Raw genomic sequence first — 24,081 nt, forward strand, 5'->3', positions numbered from 1 at the left:
AGGTAAAAACATGAAAATTGCTATGTAAAAGTTAATGAAATCATGACTCTCTACCTATAGGTGCCACTAAATGGAAATGAAATGTGTATGAGACATAATCAAGGTCATGAATTTTTTTATGATATAATATGGAAATCAAGATATGTTAAAGACTATATGAAATAAGGACCTTGGTCATGTGAGGTCTAATGACCTTTTCTCATAAAATTGATTCAATTGGCCTTTTTGAGTGTATATGGTTATAATGAACCCCTATTACGAATGCTTTAAGCCCATGTAAACTTGGTAGAAATGTTAGGATACAGTTGGCATGTTAATTAGGGTCTCCAATTCATGGTTTCTTAGAGTTATATACTAGTGTCATGTGGGGTTTAGAGTTATGTGATATTACCTGGAGTTATGTTACTCTAGCCTTATTCAAGCATGTTTTAAGGACCATTAGGCTTACATTACCTCTTTGAAGGTCCTCGCAACATATCCGGAGTTCTGTTACTTTTGAGCATAGCACTTCGGTTCTTATTATTGTATATGGATTTCCAATAGTGTTCAAGTCTTCTTTTACTAAGATTACAATGGGCATCAATTTGAAATGTGATAAGTGTAACACCCCAAACCCGGTCCAAATGTTATGGTCGAATCTAGCGATGTCACATGATAAGGTGTTTGAAAACCGTGCCGTCGCATTAAAACCATTTCCATTGAATTCCTTATCTTAAAATCTTATTAGTTCCAAAATTGTGTTGCTTATTTAATCGATAGTTTCAAAATGTTATTCGTTTGCTGAAGCTTTTAAAACAGATTAAACAATTGTGTGTTTAGGAAAAACATTTTTTTCTTTTGAAAACCGAGGTTTCCTACTACTAGTAGTTGTAATCCATAAGGTAAAGATAATTAAAACCCAAAACCAAAGTCCGAAAGTCCAATTACAACCCAAAAACTTAGCCAATAAAAATAGAATAGAAATAAAACCAATTATCGAAAATATGGGTTAAAAACCATGAAAGTCCAAAACTGTGGTCACCGCCGAGTCCTTTGTCGCACCGATCTGTCTAGATCTGGGGATTACCTATGCACATTTAAAAAAAGGGTGAGTTTACGAAAACTTAGTGTGTAATCCTACAGAAAACTAATAATAGCAAATCACAGTATACAGTTAAAGCAGTCCTGGGCCTAAGCCCTTTTTCATTATCAGTAACAATTTGGGCCTTAGCCCATCTCAGTATAGTATCAAATATGCAATAGGGCCTTAGCCCATCACAGTATCAGTTGCAGTCATGCAGTATTCAGTAACAAAGTCCTACCCAACCAGCCTCTACACACCATATCTATCCAACCCTACACTCCATGTGGGGATCAAATCAATTCATCCATCCCTACACCCCAGGTAGTACCGAATGCGGCACAAAATAATAATTTGCAGCTGAGCTGCCAATATGTTAGGCTTAAGAGCCTTTCAATACACTTCCTCCAAAAATAATTAACCCAACCCTATGCAATGCAACATACAAGTCATGACATGTTATGTCAGGACATCAGTACATATAACCAGTTTAGTATACAAGCATACTATAATCATGCTCAACACATATATAAATCAAATAGTCAGTTCGTACAATTAGGGGTCTAAGTGATGCTTACCGACCCTACAGTAGGTTCACAGTCGACTTGGGCAACCCGTGCAACCTTAGCAATCAATTCAGTAATAATGGGCTCACACGCCTATGTGGTTTGCCCGTGAGGCCCACTCGGCCCAAATTGGCCTTGGCCGCGTGGTCCATTTTTAATGTAGCCCGTGCTAGCTAAATATTCATAAATGTTTTCACTATTTACTTATATGTTCCTTCAAAGTTGTCTACTTGATTCACTGTTACTAAATTATTTATATCTTGAGCTTCAGAATTCCAAATGAAGGTCTGCTTAATTTCTTTGAAACTAAACTCAAATACCTTTCTATCATAAAATTTTTAGAATTTTTGGTTTAGCCAATAAGTACAGTAAAATCTTCAAACTTACCCTTGTTCTGCTGTCTAACAGCTTCGACCTTTCTTTGCTAAAAATTAATTCTCTCTTAGTACAAAATTTGGATGATGTTACCATTTGTTTCTATTAAAAATAGACTCATTAATAATTTAAAAATATAAATTTTAACCCCTAATTATTTTTCTCAAATTTTTGATGATTTTCCAAAGTCAAAATAGGGGAACCCGAATTCATTCTGACCTTGTCTCATAAAACTTATTATATCTCACGATTTACAATTCCATTACTTACACCGTTTCTTCTATGAGAAACTATACTCAATAATATTTAATTCAATATTTTTTTCATCCTCTAATTTGATTTCCACAATTTATGGTGATTTTTCAAAATTATCCTACTACTGCTGTCCAAACAGCAAGCAATTTTGGCTTTTCACCGAATTCTGTTTTCTGCATTTCGAGTACACGCCTGGTTTTGTTTGATGCTAAAATAGTCCTCGACCACTCCAAAGCGTATAATTGAGCAAATAACACTAATTTAATCTCACATAATTGATCCCAAATCAAACTCGTATCGAGGTTTTAACCCATAAGCGACTAAACCTTACCTTCAACCGATGAACAGTAATTCTCACACAAATTAAGACTCTAATTGGTGATTACGAGCCCTTGAATCCTCCCCTAATTGGCATAAAAAACACTTCAGAAGAAAGTTAAAAAACAGAGACAAATCACTTGTCCAAAACTTACCGAACGATCGCAAACAAACATGGAGTGATACGAGGCAAAGTGGAAAAAGAAAAATCAAGAAGATGAAGGGTGAAAGAGAACAGAAATTCGGTAGCAATCAAGAGAAAAATGGCAAGATGGTGGAGGGATTTTGGGGAAAGTAAAGAAAGGGGAAAAATGAATAGAATATTTGATAACCACCCAAATCCCTTATTTCTCTCCATTAAACTCCCCACTAAATCCACTAGTCAGATTTTTAGTCCATCTCAAACTCTCCTGGACACACGAGCAAAAATAATGCCCACGCCAAGATTCGAACGCAGGACCTTCTTCACACCAACATTCCACTTATCTACCAGACCAGCATGCCCATTCTATTAATTATTTGCCAACTTTTACTTAAAATCCTACTAACCAAAGATAGGGCCTATTCATAAAAATACCAAAATTTGCCCAAGTCCTGGCTTGAACTTGGGACCTCCCAAACACTCTAAGAACACATAACCACTAAAGCAAACAGATATTTTGTGTTACACATTCACAATACCCAAAATTAAAATTTTGGGGTGTTACAATAAGATTTAATAATGAAATGGAAAAATATGATTATAAGGTGCATGATCTAAGTAAGCTAATAAGAAATTGAAATGGTAAAAAGTTCTAAATATGTGTGATCTAAGTGAACTTGTTTCCATTAACATTGTGGTAAATAATAATCTTGTGTGTCTCAGAAAAAGAAATGGGAACCAAATGTATATTTGGGTTTGGGACAGTCCAACCTGAATTTTGAACGTCACATTGGCCACTGAAGTGACTCTCCGCTAGAATATTACAAAACATTCCAACCTACCATACACACCACACATTTTCAACATAAATTATATTGAAAATAATGCTAATTGCATGCCTTTCTAATCATAACATCAAAAACAAGCTCCAAAATTTTAATTTCTAAGTGTAACAACCCATTTTCAGTGGTGTTGAAAATAGTGGTTTCGAGACCACAAATCTGGCGAGTGAGTCCATAAATATCATTTTATAATATTTATGAGTCCAATATAGTATTATAATAAATTTTGATTTGATAATTTTTATGATTTGAATAAATAGTTAAGTCCAAGTGGTTTGTCCTTAAATTCAAGTGGTTTTAGGAAATGAAGTATTGGGACCTTATTTTTAGAAACCTAGCCCATAAATATTTAATACGATTATATAGGTATTTTGAAAATTGGTCTAGAAATTTTAATGTATGGATAGTTAATCAAGGAAAAAGAACTAAATTATAAAAGTTGCAAAATTCACTCGCTATTGGTTTCTATTAAAATTTATGTGTTTTATAATAATATTGTTTTAATTAAATGTTCAAATAGTAAAAAACCGTAAAAAAACAACATCATCTCTTTCATTTTAATGTTTCTTCCACCGAACCTCCATGGCTATGAAACTTGAAGTTCAGCCTTGGTTTTGTTCATGCATGGTAAGCTTTTGTTAATCTGCTTTTCATAAATTTTATGTTTTTGAGATCGTTGCAACTAGGTCCAGCTAACTCGTACCTTTGTTTTCAAAATTGTTAAAGATTTCTAAAGTTTCCATTGATGAATTTATATTGTTTTTGAAGTTTTATGATAAATTTATAAGCTTGATAGTTAAATATGATTATTTTGTAAAGTAATTTTGGTTAATTTTAAAGTTTAAGGACTAAATTACTAAAATAATAACGTTAGCATGAATTTATGTGAAAGTTGATAAACATGGGTTGCATGAGAGCCATGGAACATTTGGCTAGCTTAGTTTGATTTTAATTGTGTTAATTGTTTAAGTTTTGGATTTAGGGACTAAATTGAATAAAAGGTAAAAGTTTAGGGTAAAAGTATAAATATTGATTAATGGGTTAATTATGTGAATTTTAATATGTAAAATTATTTGAATTGGATAATTAAATTAAATTATTATATATATAAATCAAGAAACGGGTCAATCGATAGATAAACACGAAAAAGGAAAAATTATTTATTAGTCCTCGGAGTAGTGTTTGTTGTAGAATTGGTTTAAGTAAGTTTCTACTGATGCCTTGGTTATAATTTGATATTAATGTTAGTAATTGTACCTATATACATATTGAGCTGTCATTATAGTAAATAATTTTATCTATAAGAAGTAAAAATGAATCATCTGAAAAGATTTCAATGGATTGAGTAAAAGTTTCATACATGAGATGTATGTCTGAATATCTGTTCTAGACCGAGTTCCTGCATGTGTTGCGGACTCGAGTTAACATGAGACTCGGATTTAGCCTGGAATAGCTATCTGTTGTCGTTTAATATGTTTACCTAACTTTGGCCAAGCTAGTATATCTGTGTTGTCATTGGTTTAACCCGGAAGGGTAACCTGGCATAACTATTCTGTATCTGATTAGCTCTTATGAGCATTATATGTTTCTGGACTTACGTATTGAGTACTTTTACAAAGATCCATTGGAATAATAAAATTTATCTTATACGAAATTGTTCCAACGAAGTATAATAAGTTATGAATTTTGAATATTCGTATGTTTAAACATTCTCACTTTGAATTTCTAAACCATGTTGTAACAAGGTTGAAATTCAATTAAGTATATGCTTATAGCTAATTAAAACATAGTAAGTAGTGACGAAATATATGAAACAATTATATGGAATTAGATATTGAATGGAGAAATTTATATGAATTATTGAAATGAAATGTGATATACAGAATGATTATGTGTTTTATATGTAAGTGAAATGGTAAAATGAAATGTTTAGATGAAACAATTATACAAAATGGTTATAGGAAAAAATTATATGGAATGATTACATGAAATGGTTATGTGAAAATATATGTATGAATTGGTGAACTAAACCAATCTGGAGAACTCACTATTTTTGGCATATGCACTGACTATGGAACCTAGTTCCCATGGAGAACTGATCTACACGGGCGTACCAACCTACATGGTGAACTCCTTATGACCTGAGGACTATGTTTTAGCAAACCTGCTATTTTGGCAAACCTTTGTACCTTGACATGCTAGCCTACCCTAGCAAACACAATTTTGTTTGGTGAACCCTAGCTTTGGCGAACTCATGGTTCCTAGCAAACTCTTTTTGGTGGCAAACAGTATGTTTTGGCATGGTCCTAACAATTTGCAACCTCTAGCTCGCACTATACTTGGTTGGCTCTCAAGTTTTATACAATCCTACACTATTGCCATTATTTCATGCATTTTAAATTAACATTTTGATTCAATCAAACATGAGGTATATGAGTGTACCTTAACACCCGACAATCTCCCTTGGTTGCATAAGCTTGTTAGTTCAACAATTTAATAACAATCAACATGTATAAAAATTCAACCAATCAAGAACTTAACAAGAAATTATAAATTTGAAAATTAAACAGTCCATAATGTATGTTTACAACCCATAAAAATTTATTTAAAAGTCTAAGTTTAATTCTAATCCAGTAAGACACTCCCATATTTCCTCCCACTTTAGGGTTTGAAAGCTCATCACATACTTAGAGGGATTTGCATTAAGATAGATTACTAGGTTGCTACACTTCACCACTAGTCCTGCTAGCTACTTATTTGAAAGGTATATGTAAGGAGTGTTAGCTTGTTGAAGCTCAGTGAGTGCTCAAGCATATAACACATATAAACACTTCAGACATACTAAAAATTAAACATGTTGTAACAGTTCACGTTATATACAATATTCATGCACATTATGGTGATATATTGGCAATTTGTAATTGTGAAACATATTAGTGAACTCCATCACCACACATTGGATAAATGAATCTCCTTATAACGCCTTATTTTTTACTCAAATTGCCTTACGCATCTCCGATATAAGTGTACCACGGATACTCACACTCTCCATAACACTTCATGACTCATAGAGCCTTTCACTTCTTCGATGAATGGAGCTATGATCTACATTCCCTTATCTCTCCAATGCATATTTGGGCCACAATACCTATTGCAATAATAAGGGTGAGTACTCACAATCCTAAGACATGCCAACTATATCTAATGGTTCTGAGAGATTACAATGCCAACATATCATTTTTATCACATTGACAATGCATAGATATAATAGGGCTCGCAATTTTGCTGAGCTCGCATTTCTGCAAGGCTCGCACTACACATTGGTTCGCATAACATGGGTTCACTTTATGGTATGGCTCGCATATTTCAAATAGGTTCACACATGCATCGGTTCACATATAGCATATAGGTTCACACATGCATATTGGATCTTATAAAACATTAGACTCGCATAAAACACTTAAAAGCAAGGTTCGCATGTATCTCATGAAAGCTCGCACAATATATGGGATCACATGTTACTAGGGTCGCACTATGTATTTAAGCTTGCATATTAATGGAGTTCACACCATATATATTTATAAGCTTGCATGCAATGTAGGGCTCGCTTATATACATAGGCTCAAATAAATGAATAGGCTCACATAAATGAATATGCTCGCATGCATAGGGTGATAGGGTTCATGTATTTCATATAATAGGGTTCACACATGTTTTTAACAGGTTTACATGTAACTCAAGAGGGCTCGCATAAATACAACAGGGTTTGCACGTTAAATAGGAGGGTTCACATGCCTTACCTGACTTTCCAAGACACACAAACTCATGTTCAAATGCGATATACAAAGGCACTCACCTACGATCCACAGCATCCTGCAAAGCCTATGCCACCTGCTTGCCCTTGTCCTTGCTTGTGGACGCTCTCTGCAAATAGAGGCTTCACATATCACATAAAACATATAGGTTATTTATCGTTCTTAAAACAGAATCACTATCTTATCACAACTTATCCTCTCTAACAGTATAGCAGCTCGCCACTCTCCTAAATCTGGCGAGCTTACCACGCCTAACTCTAATCTCAAAATTGCTTCATTTTAGTTCAATTAAATCCCTAATTCTTGCTTCCTAATCTCATATCTAAGGTTTAATTACAGATCTAGGCCATTAATTTCACTCAATTTAATAAATCAACCTTTTCAGAAAAAATCACATTTGCTTCAATCTCAAAAAAGTAAATCATTTTATTCATGTAATTTCTTTAAGGATTTGTTAAATAGCGGTTATAAACCTTTTAATTATGTCAAAATGACTTAAAAATCATTTTGAAATCATCAGTAAGCTCACTATTACGAGATTCACCATTTTTAAACAAATCAAGCTTTAAAATCATAGATCTTATATTTTCTTGCTTAGATTTATAAAAAAATGAATTGAAATCATACTTTAAATGTTTAAACCATAAGAAATCAGAATGTTTACCTTTAATTCGAAGATCTTCACAAAATTGAATAATCTGATAAAAATGAGCTAAGTGTTAATAGAAAAATTGATGAAGAAAGAATGAATTTCTCTTAAATTTGGCAAAGGAAAAGGTCTTTAGATGTTAGGAAAATCAAAAGGATGAAGGGAATTCTGAGAGAACTTTTCATTTTAGATCTAACAAAATTTTGAATGGGTTAAAAGTATAGTGGGAAGAGACGGTGGGTTGTCATATATAGCCAACCAAATTTTAAAATTTGGGCTATTAACCCCTAAGTCCCCTCTTATTTCCTCCCTTGTTCTAATAGCTCATATTTCAATTAACTCTCTTATTTTACACATTAGACCTCTAATTTAAAAACTGTTCCAATTTACTCCTCACTAATTCATGTTTATTAACTCAATTATTTTTATTATTACTATTATTAATTAATTACCTATTTTATTTTATTAATTCCTAATTTCTACGACACCAATCCTGATTTTCATTCGAGCCCGCGATTAAATTACTCGATTCTACTAACCCGATTTTCAGGGTGTGGCAGTATGTATGTCTACATATATGTAGACAATGAAAATGTTAGGAAGCTATGGTGTAAAGGAATATGTGCTGGATTAAACACTATATGAATCCTTCATAGGAGTCTTAAACATTAATTTCATAAGGTGATTCGTTAACAAACCATGAAAATATAGGTTGGGCCTTATAAGTCAATTGATTTAAATGAATTTGTTAGTAGCACTAAAATATAGCTTGAATGAATTTGTATGACATGTTTAAAAAGGGCTCAACACTATCAAAGTATAGGATAAGGAGGTTTATCCTTAGTTACTTACTGAGCTCGTCGAGCTCACGTGTTAGTGGTTTAAAACGCGTAGATTTAAGACTTTCCAAGGAGATTGGACTTCGACTTGGGAGCATTACATCACTGATTGAGGTTTTAAAGGTTGTAATTCAGTAATTGGTTATTTTTAGCATTAGAATTATGGTATTTACGCAAATACTTAGTTTGGATTTGAATTTGTAAAAAAAATATTTGTAATTCAAGCCATTTATGTGTTTTATATCAAGCTTCATTTCATGGTTTACCTCGAATGTGTTTAAGACATGTCTTTTGAGTTTTAATGAGATTTGAAATTGATTTATAATGCCTTGGAACATGGAAATGATATCGATATGTTTCATCATGATTTTAAGTGTTTTCGGCATAATTTTTAGCTTCAATGACTTAGGGTTTGGTACTGTTGCCTTGGGTATCGGTACCAAGTTTGCCAGAATGTAAATTGTTGTAGTACAGGGACTAAGCATCGATACATTGGCCTTAGGTATCGACACTTTGTCCCATGGACAAGGCCACTACACTGTTTTAGTGCTTTTGAGCTCTCCAAGGCTTGTAGTTTGTCCCAGATACCTCCACTCACTTACAATTTAATTTTAAATGGTTTCAATATGATTTTAAATTTATGAATTTGACTTTAACTATTTTGTATGGTTTAAACTTCAATATCTTTAATAAATTAAAATTTTTTATCACAATTGTATTCCAATGATATCTCTCATCCATACCAATAAACGAGATAAGTGTGAAACATATAAACACTATTATTAAAATTTAACAAATTCTTATATTTGAAAAAAGAAACTTCTAGCTCCGAATTGGTTTTAAATGCTAATATTCAAATATTAAACAAATTCAAACATCATACAAAACCGATTAGTATTCTTCAAGAATTATGTTATCCTCTTGTAAGGCTTCAAAGCAAGCAACTCACAAGAAAGGGTTGGAATTCATATTATAAACGAAAATTAATAAATTAGGCTCAAAAGTAAAACTCCTCCAACAAATTACATTAAAAAGTTTGGATTCTTGAAGTTAGTTTTAACAGAGGAAGTTGATTGGATTCTTGGAAAAGTTTTGTATTTTGTTTTGTTTTTAAATAATTTTTAGTTTTCTTGTAATTTTTATAATTTTTATAATTTTGTAATTTTTATATTTTATATTTTTAAAAAATTTAGATGATAATGTCATTATTTGACACGTGATGAACAAGGAGCAGTTAAAAACTTCTGCCGTTTTTATGAATCTGATGATGCAGCTCATTTACGACTTTATTAATTATATATCCGCTCAACAATTTGATTTTAAATTAATTTTTCAAATTAATAAAGTATTAAAATTACACCTATTTTTATTAGTTTATAAAAATTTATATATCTTTCCATAAATATACCTTTTCTAATTACAATGATAAGTATAATCTTAATATTAATTAAACCAGTGTAAGCTTACAGTATACAAGTTTATTATAAAAAGAAAAATACAAGCTTAGCTTTTTTATATGAAGAAACAATAATCTCATTTTTGTTGAAAAATAATAATCTTATTTTTCTCATGAAAAATAGTAAAAAAAAAAAGTTTGTCATTGTAAGTTTATTGCATATTTATTTCCATTTTCGCATAAATTATAAGATTTTCCATCAATTTCCTTATTCTTATTGCAGCTTTCTCCACTTTCCCTCATTTCTCCTTTTACCCTAAAACTCAAGATGGGTTCCCTTACATAAAGCTTCTTTCATTACAACAGTCTCTCCTCAGCCCCTTTTTCTTTTTGGCTCTATTGTATAATGATGAACATGTTCTTCCCCACGAGCCACTGATGAAACCCTTTTGTAAACTAAGCTTTTCACCTTGTTGAATTGATTAGTTCATTTTTGGGGTGTTTTATAATACCATCAATATTTTAGGACCCTCTCTTGAAAAATGGCAGAAAATCTTGACTGTTCAGCCTCAAATCTTCTCTGTACAGAGAACACAAGCTCTCGCTTTGATGGTGATCGTGATTTTAATGCCATAAATGAGTTTGGGTTTTCTCCTGATTGTCACCACCACCTTAAAAACCAAATCTTTAACCAACGACACCGTTTTCTTATAAACAACAAATCAACTTCTTTGATGGGTAGCTCTGGTTTTGCAATACAGAGTGATGATAGAATCAAAGAAATGATTGAAAAAGAGATAGAGCATTCGCCTAGAGATGATTATCTTAAGAGGCTAAGAAGTGGGGATTTGGACTTGAGTGTTAGGAAAGAAGCTCTTGATTGGATTTGGAAGGTCTGTGATCTTCAAAATCAGTTTTATTCCAATAAAACTCCTCACATTGTAGTCTTTTCTCATCTGAACTCCTCAAATTCTGTTTTTCTCTTTGTTATCTTATTCAATTTCATTTATTTCTGTAATGGATTTTATGTTTTGTTTGGATCAATCAATTTCTGAGCTATTGATAATGTGCTATGAATGATTGTCTCATGGTTGGTGTATGAAATGGTTAGATCATCTATGACTTAACTTTACATTTTTTGATCAACAGACTTGTGCTTATTATCAGTTTGGACCCTTGAGTCTTTGCTTATCTATCAACTACTTGAACCGATTCTTATCAGTATATGAATTACCTGTAAGTTCAGCCATGTTTGGTTCTTTCATTTCTTACATCATAATCATTTCCATTTGTTCTTTTCCAATCATGATTTTATGTTCTTTTTTTCAATCTTTTGGGATGACATAGAGAGGTAAAACATGGACGGTACAACTGCTGGCAGTAGCTTGTTTATCAATTGCAGCCAAAATGGAGGAGACAAAAGTGCCACCGTCTGTAGATTTGCAGGTGATTAGAACATGTAGATTTGGTTTGATGTGTTTGGCAATAGATGTCATTCAGTTCCCTGATTGTGTTGGATTTGTTCTGGATTTAGGTGGGGGAACCAAGGTTTGTGTTTGAAGCTAAAACAATATATAGAATGGAGCTTTTGGTTTTAAGCACATTGAAGTGGAGAATGCAAGTTATTACCCCTTGCTCCTTCATTGACTACTTCATGAGTAAAATTTGTAATGATCAATGTCCATCATCAACTTCAATGTCTAGATCATTACAACTAATAATAAGCACAATCAGAGGTTTCTATCTCACTGTCTATTTTATTCCTTGTGTTACAAGTTTTTTGTTATTTAGGATAAATGGGGTCTGAACTTCGGACTGATCCAATGAATGCAGGCATTGACTTCTTGGAGTTCAGACCTTCTGAAATAGCTGCAGCAGTGGCAATTTCTGTTTCAGGTGGAAAGCAAACATTTGCCCTTGATAAGGCTATTCCAAGATTCATCTCTGTAGAAAAGGTAAAAAAAAAGGAGGAAAAAACAATAAGAAAGTGGTGCCCACATGAGTAAAAACTCAAGAGAGGACAAAATTGTTTATGGTGTTAGGTCTTTTCAAGATCTTGGCATTTGATCTTTTCAAGTTTATTTTTGACAAGTCAGTGAAGTGAGAGTTCTCTATATGTTTGGTTTGTGGGACTTGTTTTTGCAGGGAAGAGTGTTGAAGTGTGTTGAAGTGATGAAAGATTTTTCATTGATCAAAGGGCCTGCTAAAGTAAATGCGGATGTGGGACGTCTCTCAGCTTCTTCAGCAGTGCCCCAAAGCCCCATCGGGGTGTTGGATGCTGCTACATGCTTGAGCTGTAAAAGTGATGAAATAAAAGTTGTGCCTTGTGCAAATTCTTCACATTCATCTACCCCAGACATTAAAAAGAGGAAATTAGACCACCACCACCACCACCACCACAACAACTAATCATCCCAACTGGATTTCAAGTCATGAGATCTGAATTTTGCCATGCCCCCTTTTCACACCCTTTTTAGTCCAAAAGATCAATTTTTGGTTGAATGGGAATTTTGGTGTGGTTTTGAAGCACAAAGAGAGAGTGAAAATGGGAATACAAAAAAAAATTAAGGTGAAAAAAATATTATTTCAAGTCCTTCCATGCTTAAAGCATGAAAAGAGAAGAAAAGAAAAAAGTTGTTACCAGCTGTTTATATGGATATCACAGGCAGATGAAATGGATGATGGTGGTGGTGTTTTTAGTTTAGATGGAAATACTAAGTTTTTTTTTGTTCTCAAATTTAATTATTATTTGTTGTAGCTTCCAATTATAAATGAGAGAAGTAAGTAGAGAGGTAAAGAAAAAAATTTTTAAGTTTTGTTAAATATGGTGTTTTTAATGAAAATGGAAATTATAAGGAAATATATATTTTTATATATGGCAATTACATTATTCTGTCTAAATTTGTTTGAAGCAAGAAGCGGTGTCGTTTAGATGGGAGGAGAAAGTGTAGCCTTAAATGGGTAGGCCCGGATCGATTAGAAAAACAAAGGGGGTGAGAGCGGTCAACATCTAATGTGAGTTCGGGTTGGACTTGAAAAAGAAAAGGTTTCCGGGTGGGTCTAGGTTGGACCCTTACAGCATGCCTTCTTCATTGATTATGGATGGAGCTTCTTTTCCTCACTTTCACATCAACTATTTACACGTGTTTCTTTTTTATTCTGTTTTAATTTCTTTGATTTTATTCTTAGCTCATGAATTGTTTTTTTTTGTCTAATTAATTTTTCGAACTTTGAAATTTCAATGTAAGTTAACTGGATTTTTAGTGAGTAATTTGTGAAAGTAATAAGCTGACATGATATTATATATATGATAATATATTCGATGCATCATATTTTTGAAATAACAGAACTTTACTTAATGAATTTAACAATTATTGTTTTTTGAGGATTGAAATTTTAAAATTTGGAAAGTACAATGACTAAAAATGGCTAAATAAAATATAGGGATTAAATCCACAACTTTTGCTAAATATAGGGGCTAATAGCAAAATTTAACCTTAAAAATTATATTTTTTTATGTTTAATCATTATTTATTTTCCCTTTTCTTTCTTGTTCAAATTATAGCCTTGGTCCCTATGTTATGCTAAAACCTAAGATTAAGTCTCTATACTTTGACATAATTTGATGTTTCTACTGTAATACCCAATTTTAGCCCGGGCTCACAATAATAAAATAAAATCTAAGTCCAGTACAAAATTATATCATTTGGCCCGATCGGAATGACCCATTACTTAAAAAGGTTGAAGGTCCATCTACAAGCTTATGGAAACATAATATTCAAGGATATGCAATCTTAGATATGATATGCAATCTTAGATATGATATATGCAATCTTGGATATGATATGCAATCTTGGAAGATATGATTTTGTAATCTTAGAGATTTAATTTGTAGATACCCTTAAATCTTAGCCGTTGATGTAATTGATTTGTACCGTTGGATTTGGGGAGACTCAACTATAAATAGAGACCTCTCCCTTCATTGTGGGAGGAGGAAAAAAATCAATAAAAAAAGGGAGAACGACTGGCAATTTTTTAAAGGTGGTTTATTATTATTATTTTACTTATTTACGATTTTAAAAAAGGGAAAAGGTGATACCATTGCGAATTTTATTTATTTATTTTTAGCCCTAATAAAGTGACGAGTTTCAAAGGATGGAGATATTTTCCCATTCGAGCCCTATGAGTTATTCACGCCTTTTAATTGGGCCCTTCATTTTTTTTCCTTTAATTCTGTTTGGAGTTCAATTTAAATCCTTGTTAATTCAATGTGCTTGATTTCTTACACCACTATTTTTTGTCTTTTTAAAATATATTTAATTTTGAATCTAATACTATTTTAATGATTAAGCTTAGTATTTTCCATTTTATTTTACGTTTTATATGTATTATGGCTATAAGTTTATTGAATTATATGTATATATTACCCTTTTTAAAAAATTATAATGTATCATTATTTTGGAATTCAATATATATTGCTATTATTTCGATTTATCACACTTTTTTATATTTTAGGTAAATTCAACATGATTTGTATATATTCTTTGATATCCCTATTTTGTAATATATATTCGAAATTCACTTTACATATTTATATGTCTTAAAGATTTATATGAAAATGTTTTTATACAATGCTATTTTATATATACATATATAATTTGTAATAAATTATTTTTATTCTATATATTATTGATTTCATATTATTTTATCTATTACCTTTAAATTCTCTCTTAAATAGGTTTATGTATTTTCTTTCGAATTCATTTATTATTTATCATTCATTAGTGTATGTTTTATTTACGAATTATCGCTCCATGTTGTATATTATCATTTATCGCATTCTATTCGCTTAAAAGGCTATGTTCGATATCATTCAAGCATCAAAATCATTTTATTCAAAAATTTTCAAAATTGAGATAATACTCGTATTTAGGATTTTCAAGGAAATTGAGCCCTAACGTATTGGGTTCCGATTTTCTTCGTTAAATCTAACGATCGAGAGTTTCTCATTAATCAAAAAATAAAATGAAAAGCTTGTTGTCGGAAATTTAATATGTTGTATCCTAACGTATTGGATGTGACGTATTGATTTATCGAGACAAATATTTTTTTTAAAAAATGATAACAAAGGAAATATTCCAAGTTTAGGATTTTGAGAAATTGTGCCCTAACGTATTGGACCGCGATTTCTTAAATCTTAAATAAATGGATATTCTTTTAAATTTTTATTATAAGAGTATTTTGGACTAAATCATTTTTGAGGAAATAGAATGTCGTGCCCTAACGCATTGGATGTGACATTTTCTTTCTCTGAAATGATAAGAGTCTTAATAAGTAACGTTTTTTTAGTTTTTATTAAGGATCATATTTTTAAATTTTTGACATTAAGACACTAATTAATTAACTAGGTACCAATTTTGGGCGTTACAAGGGTGCTAATCCTTTCTCGTACGTAACCGACTCTCAAATCCATTTTTCTAAAACTCGTAGACCAAAGCTATTGTTTAGGTGATCGAATCACATCTCAATAAAAGATTGGTGGCGACTCCCAATTTTTGTTTTTTTTTAAGTCGATAACTAATTTTTATTTTTTTTTCAAAATAAAAAATGGTTTCGACAACTTGGCGACTCCACTGGGGACAATTTTTTTAAAAAAAATAAGAGAGTCGAGCCACAAAGTTGATTAATTCTTGTCTTATGGTCGAGAAAATATTTTTTTTAAAATTTTAGGATATCCTTTTGCATTCATTATTTTCTTACTTAATTGATTTAAATATTGTTTGCATTGCACATTACATGTGTTGGATAATTATACCCTTTTAAGTGGGAGTGAGAAACTATTCCTTCGTGAGGTTTTCACCTCCTATAGGATAGTGGATCGCTTTCGGAATACATCGGTACCTATGCCTTCGTGAGATTATCATCTCCGTATAGTCATAGGGAAAATGTGTTCCCCTGAACCGAACTTGATCTATATGAGCCTATAATAGGTGAAGATCGAGGAATCTGCTGGTTCGGGTACCTTTACTTTAGAGCCGAACCGCATATAATGAACCTTAGAAATCCACTTTAGGTAGAACTACACTGAATCCCAGTAGATATCCGATTAGGTGTTTTATTATTTCTTGATTATATTCTATGTTTATATATGATACTGACTTTTTGTATTTTATTTTGATTGCATGACATGGCATTTCATTTCATTATAAAAGGCGTCAGTACATATTCAGTTGCTAGATAGAAAGCTTATCATGGAAAAAGGGTTTCTTGATAAAGTGGAAAATAATACGGCTGCCTGAATATATTCTAAGAAACACAAGAAGGGTGATGGAAGAGTTTGTGACTTTACTTCGTAGCCCGAGGATTTAAGATGATTGTCTAAGAGCTTTCGACGTTCCAATTCCCTTAAAGAAGCTGATGAGCATTACGAGGATAGGTAAATGATGGATCGTGACTAGGATCAAGAAAAAATGAGCTAGCAGTGGCATCTATTGGAAATTTGCGGGATTTATCTTAAGCAGGCGGATGAAGAAAAAGATCGATGTTATTTCTTGGAATATAAGGGCGAGGCCGTATATGCATCTGCTTTATGTAAAGAAATTTGCCTTCTAGTAAAGTTTTCTAAATGTAATTGAATCAGAATCAACGTTTTTTTTACATTCATGCATTGCATTGCTTCATATGTATTTAAAAAATATTAAAAGAGCCGAATCGATTAAAATCATTCCTCAGTTAATCTGGAAACCTACCAACTCGCTAAACACTGCTACGGTACTCAATCAAAAACTAAAGACATGGACCAAAGGCTAGAATAGTTCCAAAAAGAAATGCAGGATCAGTTTCAACAATAAATGAATGAGCAGCTTGAGAAGATTCAACAAAAAATAATGGATAAAATGATGAAATCTCAGGGAATATGATGGCTAAGTTGACTCAGTTGTTGACATGAGGAGTTGATAAAGGAAAAAGCTCTGTGCTTAATGTTGAAGAAGGAGATAGTGAGGGACCTGTCTATCCTCCAAGCTTCACCCCTCAGCAAGTTGAGATAGATTCGCGCAAATCCTCTGTCACCATTAAGCCTTAGCAGTCTCAGGCCGATGCTGCAACGACAATGAATTTTCAGGCTGGATCAAGCTCTAACCCAGGAGACAACCTTGTTAATCCTGCTATCCCAGACTTTGATGAAATAGCTGACAAAGAAAAAGTGAATGATGAGTTGTCAAAACAGTTAAAGGAAAAGTACAAATGGCTCGAGGAAAAACTTCGGGCAATGGAAGGTGTTGAGAGCTACCAGGGGTTTGATGCTAAAGAATTGAGCTTGGTTCCGGATTTGGTACTCCCTTACAAGTTCAAAATGCCAGAGTTTGAGAAGTAAAATGGAACTAGTGGCCCTGAAGCTCATATTACTATGTTTTGTAGATGGATGACCGGGTATGTTAATAACGACCAACTGCTAATACATTGTTTCCAGGACAGCCTCACAGGGGCAGCATCCAAGTGGTACAATCAACTGAGCCGTACCAAGATTAATTCATGGAGGGATTTCGCATAGGCATTCATAAAACAGTACAGTCATGTGACTGACATGGTACCTGATAGAATCACTCTACAAAACATGGAAAAGAAACCCGGTGAAAGTTTTAGGCAATACGCACAGAGGTGGAGGGAGGTTACCGTCCAAGTTCAGCCATCTCTTCTAGAGAGAGAAATGACAATGCTTTTCATTAACACATTGAAGGCCTCATTCATTATGCATATGTTAGGAAGTGCTACTAAAAGCTTTTCTGACATGATTATGAATGGTGAAATGATAGAAAATGCCATCAGAAGTGGAAAGATAGATGCTGGAGAAAGTAGCAGAAGGTCAGCATCGAAGAAAAAGGAAAATGAGGTCAATAACACCAGTTATTCAAAAACGATTACGGTGAATTAGTTGAGAAAGGTGGCTGATAACCAAAAATGTTCATTGAGACAAGAACTTGGAGTGAAACAAGGTACTGAGAAGCTCCAGTTCACACCAATACCGATGTCGTATAAGGAGCTGTATCAAAATTTGTTCAATGCACACATTGTTGCCCTTTCCTACTTAAAACCTCCACAACCTCCGTACCCTAAGTGGTCTGATGCGAACGCACAATGTGATTACCATGCGAAAATTACGGGGCACTCAATAGAGAATTGCATTACCTTCAAAAAGCTAATTGAAAAATTCATCAACATGGGTGTTGTCAAGTTGGATGATCCATCTAATCCGCTACCCAATCATGATTGATAATGGAGTGAACGCAATATATGAAGAGGTGTTGGGAAGGGTTCACATCAATGTCATATACGAAGACAAAATTGAAAAGGGACCTTGTTAGATATCCACCCTTATAAATCTGGGAGTGTTCTAAGTAATTGAATTACGGAAGAAATCCTTGCAATTTTTAGAGCTTATTTAGAGTAATGTTCAGATCATTTTTGTTGTTTTTAGCCTAAAAATGATAGAAATTCCTTTGTGAAATAGGCTCATGTATGAACGTCATTATTCTAATAAAATACATCTTTGCATTCATTTTGAGCCAATATTTTTTCATTCTTTTTGAAATAATTATTCTTTCATTCTTTTGGATTTTCTTCCACATCATTCTTTCATTCATAATTATATTATACAAATAGTTATTCATAAATACATTCTTTTGTATATTCTTTTATATTGGGTCTCCAGATATCAATAACATGAGTGACGCTGCTACAGTCTCAAAATTTCCTTTTGAACGAGGCATGTGTTTAGAGGGATCTCATAACTTTGAAGATGACATAGATTATAGCCTATTTTTGAACTCGTTAAGGATGGTAAAACAAGTCGAGAAACGGATCTTACCCTAAAAAACAAAAAAAAAAGTCATTGGGATACATGACTTCTCCTTATGTGGGGCATGAAGGTCATTTGGTCGATCTCGCCAAAAGAGTCAGATGGTCATCGATTCATCTTTGAGATCATCAATTACTTTACTAAATGGGTGGAAGCTGCTTCGTATGCCAATGTCACAAAGTCGACAGTTAGCAAATTCTTGAAGAATCATGTGGAATGCCAAAAGAATCATATCTGACAACATAATATCAAAAGTTTACAGTCTGTTCACGATCAATGCCATATCGCCAAAAAAGGATGGTGCAAAAAAAAAACTCTTCCAGGGCAATACCTTTCTCTTGGGCTCATCGCGATTTTACCTATTGAAGACAAGATTCTTTCTCTCTGAGTTTTTGATTAATTTCGATTGAAGAGGAACGTTCAAAGTTATCCATCATGGTCAAATACGCCAAAAGCAAATGATACGAGCTCACAAAAAAGATCCAACCTAGAGAATTCTTTGAGAGAGACCTAGTATTGAAGAAAATCCTTCCCATACAAAAAGAACTTCATCCCAAGACGAGAAGTATCTTATATGGAAAGCCTTATCTGGAAAAACGACGGTAGCAAGGACATGCCTAATCCTATGAGTTCAGATTCAATCAAAAAATATTTCAAAAAAAAAAGAAAAAGAAAAAGAAAAAGCAAAAGGGAGAGGCCAAGATGAAAATCCGCAAAGGACGCCTTGAGACCAAAGGGGATTTGAGTTGAAAACCTGAAAAGGGCGGCTCAAATAGTGATCAAAATGAGGCATGAGGTGATTAGAGCAACTCGAATCTTGATCAGATTGGGGCATGTGGTGATTTAGTCAATAGGAAAGAGTAGGCAACATCTTGAGGCATCGATAGAGTACTGTAGATCTCTCAAACACATGTCAAACTCAGAAAGGTCTTCAGAAAGTTTGTACAAAGAAGTTCAAGCTGCGATATCTTGGGCACCCAATTTTCATACTATTGAATTTGTTGTTCTTGGAATACTTCATTCTTTTTAAAGATACACATTCCCAATCAATTTCTTTGTTATCCTTCTTTGCTATTTTTGATAATTTATTTCTTTCGAGCTATGCTTAGAACCAATTTTTTCTTATCTATTGTTATGACCTTTTTTGCAAGCATGTTGCATTGGAATAATGATTAATGGACTAATAAAACTTTCACAAGGGAAGTTTTTCATATTACTTTAGAAGTTTCTAAATAATACAGGAACCTGAAACAGGACTATTGTTTAGAACGCACCAAGTTTAAAGGTTAGAAATTTAAGAGACTAATTAGAACTTTCTAGATCCTGTTGTAAAAAAAATTGATTGAGAAAAGTGACAGGATGTCAGGTTGGTGACAAAGCTAAAATAAACAAGGTAGCAATGGTCACCAGGTAATAGGAAGAGGTTTCCTCGGAGAAGAAAGACTTCATTTGCACATGAGCCTTTGGTGCGACACCTTAGGCATGGTGTAAAGGGCCAAAGAATTTTACATTCTGTATCCTTGAATTGTGATAGGAGTGGATTGAGAAGAAGCCATATATTTCTACCCTCGGGTTGCAGTGGGAGAATAATGGTACAAATTTTACGTCCTAGTAGATTGAACTTTGAGGTTTACAGTGGGGGAAATCTGAATAAGTGGAGACGCCAGCCGAGTAAGAAAGTGTTGTAGCACGTCAGTGATAAAGCCTTAATAAACTTCGAGTAATGATAACTTAATCGAAAAAGGGGATCATTCTAAAAAATAGCATTCTACATTCATGCAAACAGCATTCACACATGTCTAGTTAGGAGCATTTGATGCATTTCGATCATGCCATCCTAATCTTAGGCATATTTAGGTTCATTATACAGGTTATGATCCTCAGAGAACAAATCGGTGAAATCACAAATCCTTGCCTTCCTGGTTTGCAACGGAGTAGGTTGAAAATAACAGATCTTGCCTTCCTACACTGACGGCGAAGCAGATCGGAGATACCAGCCTTGCCTCCCTGGGTTGTAGTGGAGCAGGTTGAAGATAGCAGATCTTGCCTTCCTACATCGACAGTGAAGCAGATCAAAGATACCAGCCTTGCCTCCTTGGGTTGTAGTGGAGCAGGTAGAAGATAGCTGATAGAGGGTTGCGTGCGGACCAAGATCGTGTTGCCAAGTCACGGGAAATTCCTACGAAGGCTCTAGACGATCAGATCTGAAACAAAACATCAAAACTTAGTTAAAGTCAATTAGATCTGACAACTAAAATACCCAAATCAATAAAGGAGCTGCCGAGAAACAAGCGCCCTTAAGAATAGCAAATCTTGGACGCAAAGAACACGGATTTGTGATCGAATTAAATCCCAATCTGTCGAATCTGAGAAGAACAAACACAAATAGCAAGTTAATCTTAAAAGTTTAGAAAATCGATGGAGTAAAGATAGGGTTTGGGACGGCAAGAACAAAATAAAGATTTAATAATCAAAAACGATCTTTGAAGCCCAAAGAGATAGCGATTTTCCCAAATTGAAACAGCAAGTTAATTTCACCAAAATTCCAGCAACTAAATTCAACCAGTGATGACAAAGGAGAAATCGACAAGAATAATGGAAAATAGTGATCTTGAACGATCTTTACTTCCAAGAAAAAAGGGGCTGATCCATTCTTTAATGATGAAGATGGCTGGAAACAAAACAATAAGATTAAATAATTAAGATAAAGAATCGAAATAAGCAGAATTTAAAAGAAAATAATTGAACAGTAAGTAATTAGGATAAGTCCTAAGAAGCCTTGAAATCCCGAAAGATTTCACAACTCCCTTCAAACGGCTCTAATCTCCCCTCCAATGAAGATCAATGGCAAGAAGAAGGCTGAAGATGGCTCCCACAATAAAAAATATTGTTAAAACTACTTCTAAAGAAAACTCAAGAGAAAATTCTTGAAGAACTCAAAGAGAATTTTCACTCAAAACAAATCTAAAATTTTCAATGTAATTGTAATGTGTTTCTAATAAGGGTGGCCGACCATGCCTATAAATAGGCCTTATAACTATTTCCTAATCTCATTAGGAAAACTTAAAACAAAACCTAATTAACAAATTTAAGAGGGAAATTCGACCAAGGTATTCTAATGGGCTGCTTGGGCCGAATTTTTACATATAATACTCCTAAAGTCTAAAAATTAAATTAAACAATTAAATTTTTACAAATTGGGCCACTTTAACAATTTGGCCTGATTTTCAACTAAGTATGGTTTGACTTCTTGGTTGGGCTTGGAATCTTCTTATTGGGCCTTGCCTTCAAGAACTTGGGTTTGTAGTCTATCTCCTACCGAAATTGGCTCGTTGATGCCCGCAACAGAGATCCAATGTGCTTTGGCTGTAAGATTCGATTTCTTGGACCAAGATTTCCAAGATTTGAAATCTTGACTTTCTTGATTCTTAGAATCGCTCCAAACAGCAAAATTGGGCCAAGATTCGGTTCTTGATTTTCTTGAAAACAAGAAAGTGAATCTTGATTTTCTCTTTCTTTCGTGTACGCATCTAAGGCCTTTATGACTTGTATCATTCCCCCTTCCTCAAAAAGATTCGTCCTCGAATCTAAAAAATCAAATATAGATAAGTCAACCACATTGAAAGTAGAACTTGTAGTCCAAACATAAGCATAACAAAACAAGTATAACGCATGCGAATGGACAGATTCAGATTACCATGCAAACAAGCTAATTTACTCTCCAATTCCTCGTCAAATATTCGAAACAAAGATAGACATGTTTTAGGGCATTCAATCATCTCAAATTGTTTCCACAAACCATGAATAAATCACGAGTAATAAATCAAATGGTAAACGTAATCATCACAAGTAGATATTTGAAAAGGTTCACACGGTTCACAGAGTTGCACAATCATACCATGCAATAATCGACGGTCTATAGATTCACTCACACATGCATTATTAAAAATAAGAATCTTTTTATCAACCATCAAAACAGATAGATCATCACTAAATAAAATAGGACAGTCAAGCACGTTTCGATTTAAGTGTTTTACAAAAATTAAATCATCAACACGATCTTTGTCACTATCCGAGGAGTACAAAAGTGTTTCAAAAGTTTCAAGCATCTTACCTTTATAAGCAGAAGAAGAAGGGTCAATTTTACCTTTTCCATTTAATACAAACCTTCGCTCATCGGGGGCATAGTGTAGTCGAAGCTCTGTTGTTGAGTTAACCTTTGTCAAATGGAACTCAAGCTTCATGTACAACCACCTAAACTGTTTAAGGCACGAATATAAATTGAAAACAAATTTGGAAAATTTTGTTACCTTATTCACCAAACATATTTGCACAAATTCGCAGATTTTACACAAGGCAAATCAAGAGAATAACAACTTACGCTTCCTTTCGTAATGACTTTATCAACCACAATCGAAGAATAACAATTAATCGGATCAAAATGAGGGGATCTTTTAAGAATTAAGTCACCAAAAGTTTTATCAATAATTTTCAAATCTGCACGGGACTCGGTTGATAAAATTTCCTTACCTCGCTTACCTTTGGGCTCATGTAGTGTGATTTCATCTTTGCCTATGTTGATCGTATGAAAGCGTCTTTCATCGGAAAGGTATTGAAGTTGGAAGTTATCTTTCATATGTGGCTAATGGAAGTGTTCTATCCCACGCAAAGGTGGTAAACCTTTAGGGGCCTCACTAAAAACATCCTCATAATCCTACGAAAAACATTGAAACACACTAGGTAAATTTTCATTAATGTTAGATAGAGATAAATAATTTTGCCTACACCTCACAAGGATACAAGGCTGTTCATTGAATAGGTCTCTTCGCACATCTTTTTTTATTGCAATTAAAATTTTCACTCTATTTTTACCACTTGCGAATTCACTCACCTTTGGGCCATTTAAATTTTGACTTTTTTCACTACTAGCCTCTTTTCTCTCTGTCTTTTTTATTTGTCCTTTCTCC

General features: G+C 33.4%; 1 protein-coding gene and 1 long non-coding RNA gene across 2 annotated transcripts; one reads left to right on the forward strand and one right to left on the reverse strand.

Moving 5' to 3' along the window:
* Window positions 1-905: 905 nt before the first annotated feature.
* Window positions 906-8,220, reverse strand: LOC121223073 (uncharacterized). Its single transcript, XR_005920433.1, has 3 exons — window positions 8,038-8,220; window positions 7,415-7,482; window positions 906-1,066 (listed from the first exon to the last, which is right to left on the reverse strand). It is a non-coding gene; the product is annotated as an uncharacterized lncRNA (long non-coding RNA).
* A 2,286-nt stretch (window positions 8,221-10,506) lies between these two features.
* LOC107913401 (cyclin-D4-2) lies at window positions 10,507-13,080 on the forward strand. The gene is made up of 6 exons (XM_016841973.2): window positions 10,507-11,150; window positions 11,407-11,493; window positions 11,605-11,703; window positions 11,792-11,993; window positions 12,091-12,212; window positions 12,403-13,080. Exons 1-6 carry the CDS (start codon window positions 10,800-10,802, stop codon window positions 12,664-12,666), a joined length of 1,125 nt encoding a protein of 374 aa, XP_016697462.1. The 5' UTR covers window positions 10,507-10,799; the 3' UTR covers window positions 12,667-13,080.
* Window positions 13,081-24,081: the final 11,001 nt, after the last annotated feature.

Source organism: Gossypium hirsutum, chromosome D11 (genome assembly GCF_007990345.1).
Source record: "Gossypium hirsutum isolate 1008001.06 chromosome D11, Gossypium_hirsutum_v2.1, whole genome shotgun sequence".
NCBI lineage: Eukaryota > Viridiplantae > Streptophyta > Magnoliopsida > Malvales > Malvaceae > Gossypium > Gossypium hirsutum.

Coding starts and splice junctions, on each gene's coding strand:
- LOC107913401 (XM_016841973.2), top strand. CDS start 10,800: ATGGCAGAAAATCTTGACTGTTCAGCCTCAAATCTTCTCTGTACAGAG. Junction 11,704..11,791: donor CACCGTCTGTAGATTTGCAG/GTGATTAGAACA, acceptor TTCTGGATTTAG/GTGGGGGAACCAAGGTTTGT. Junction 12,213..12,402: donor GATTCATCTCTGTAGAAAAG/GTAAAAAAAAAG, acceptor TTGTTTTTGCAG/GGAAGAGTGTTGAAGTGTGT.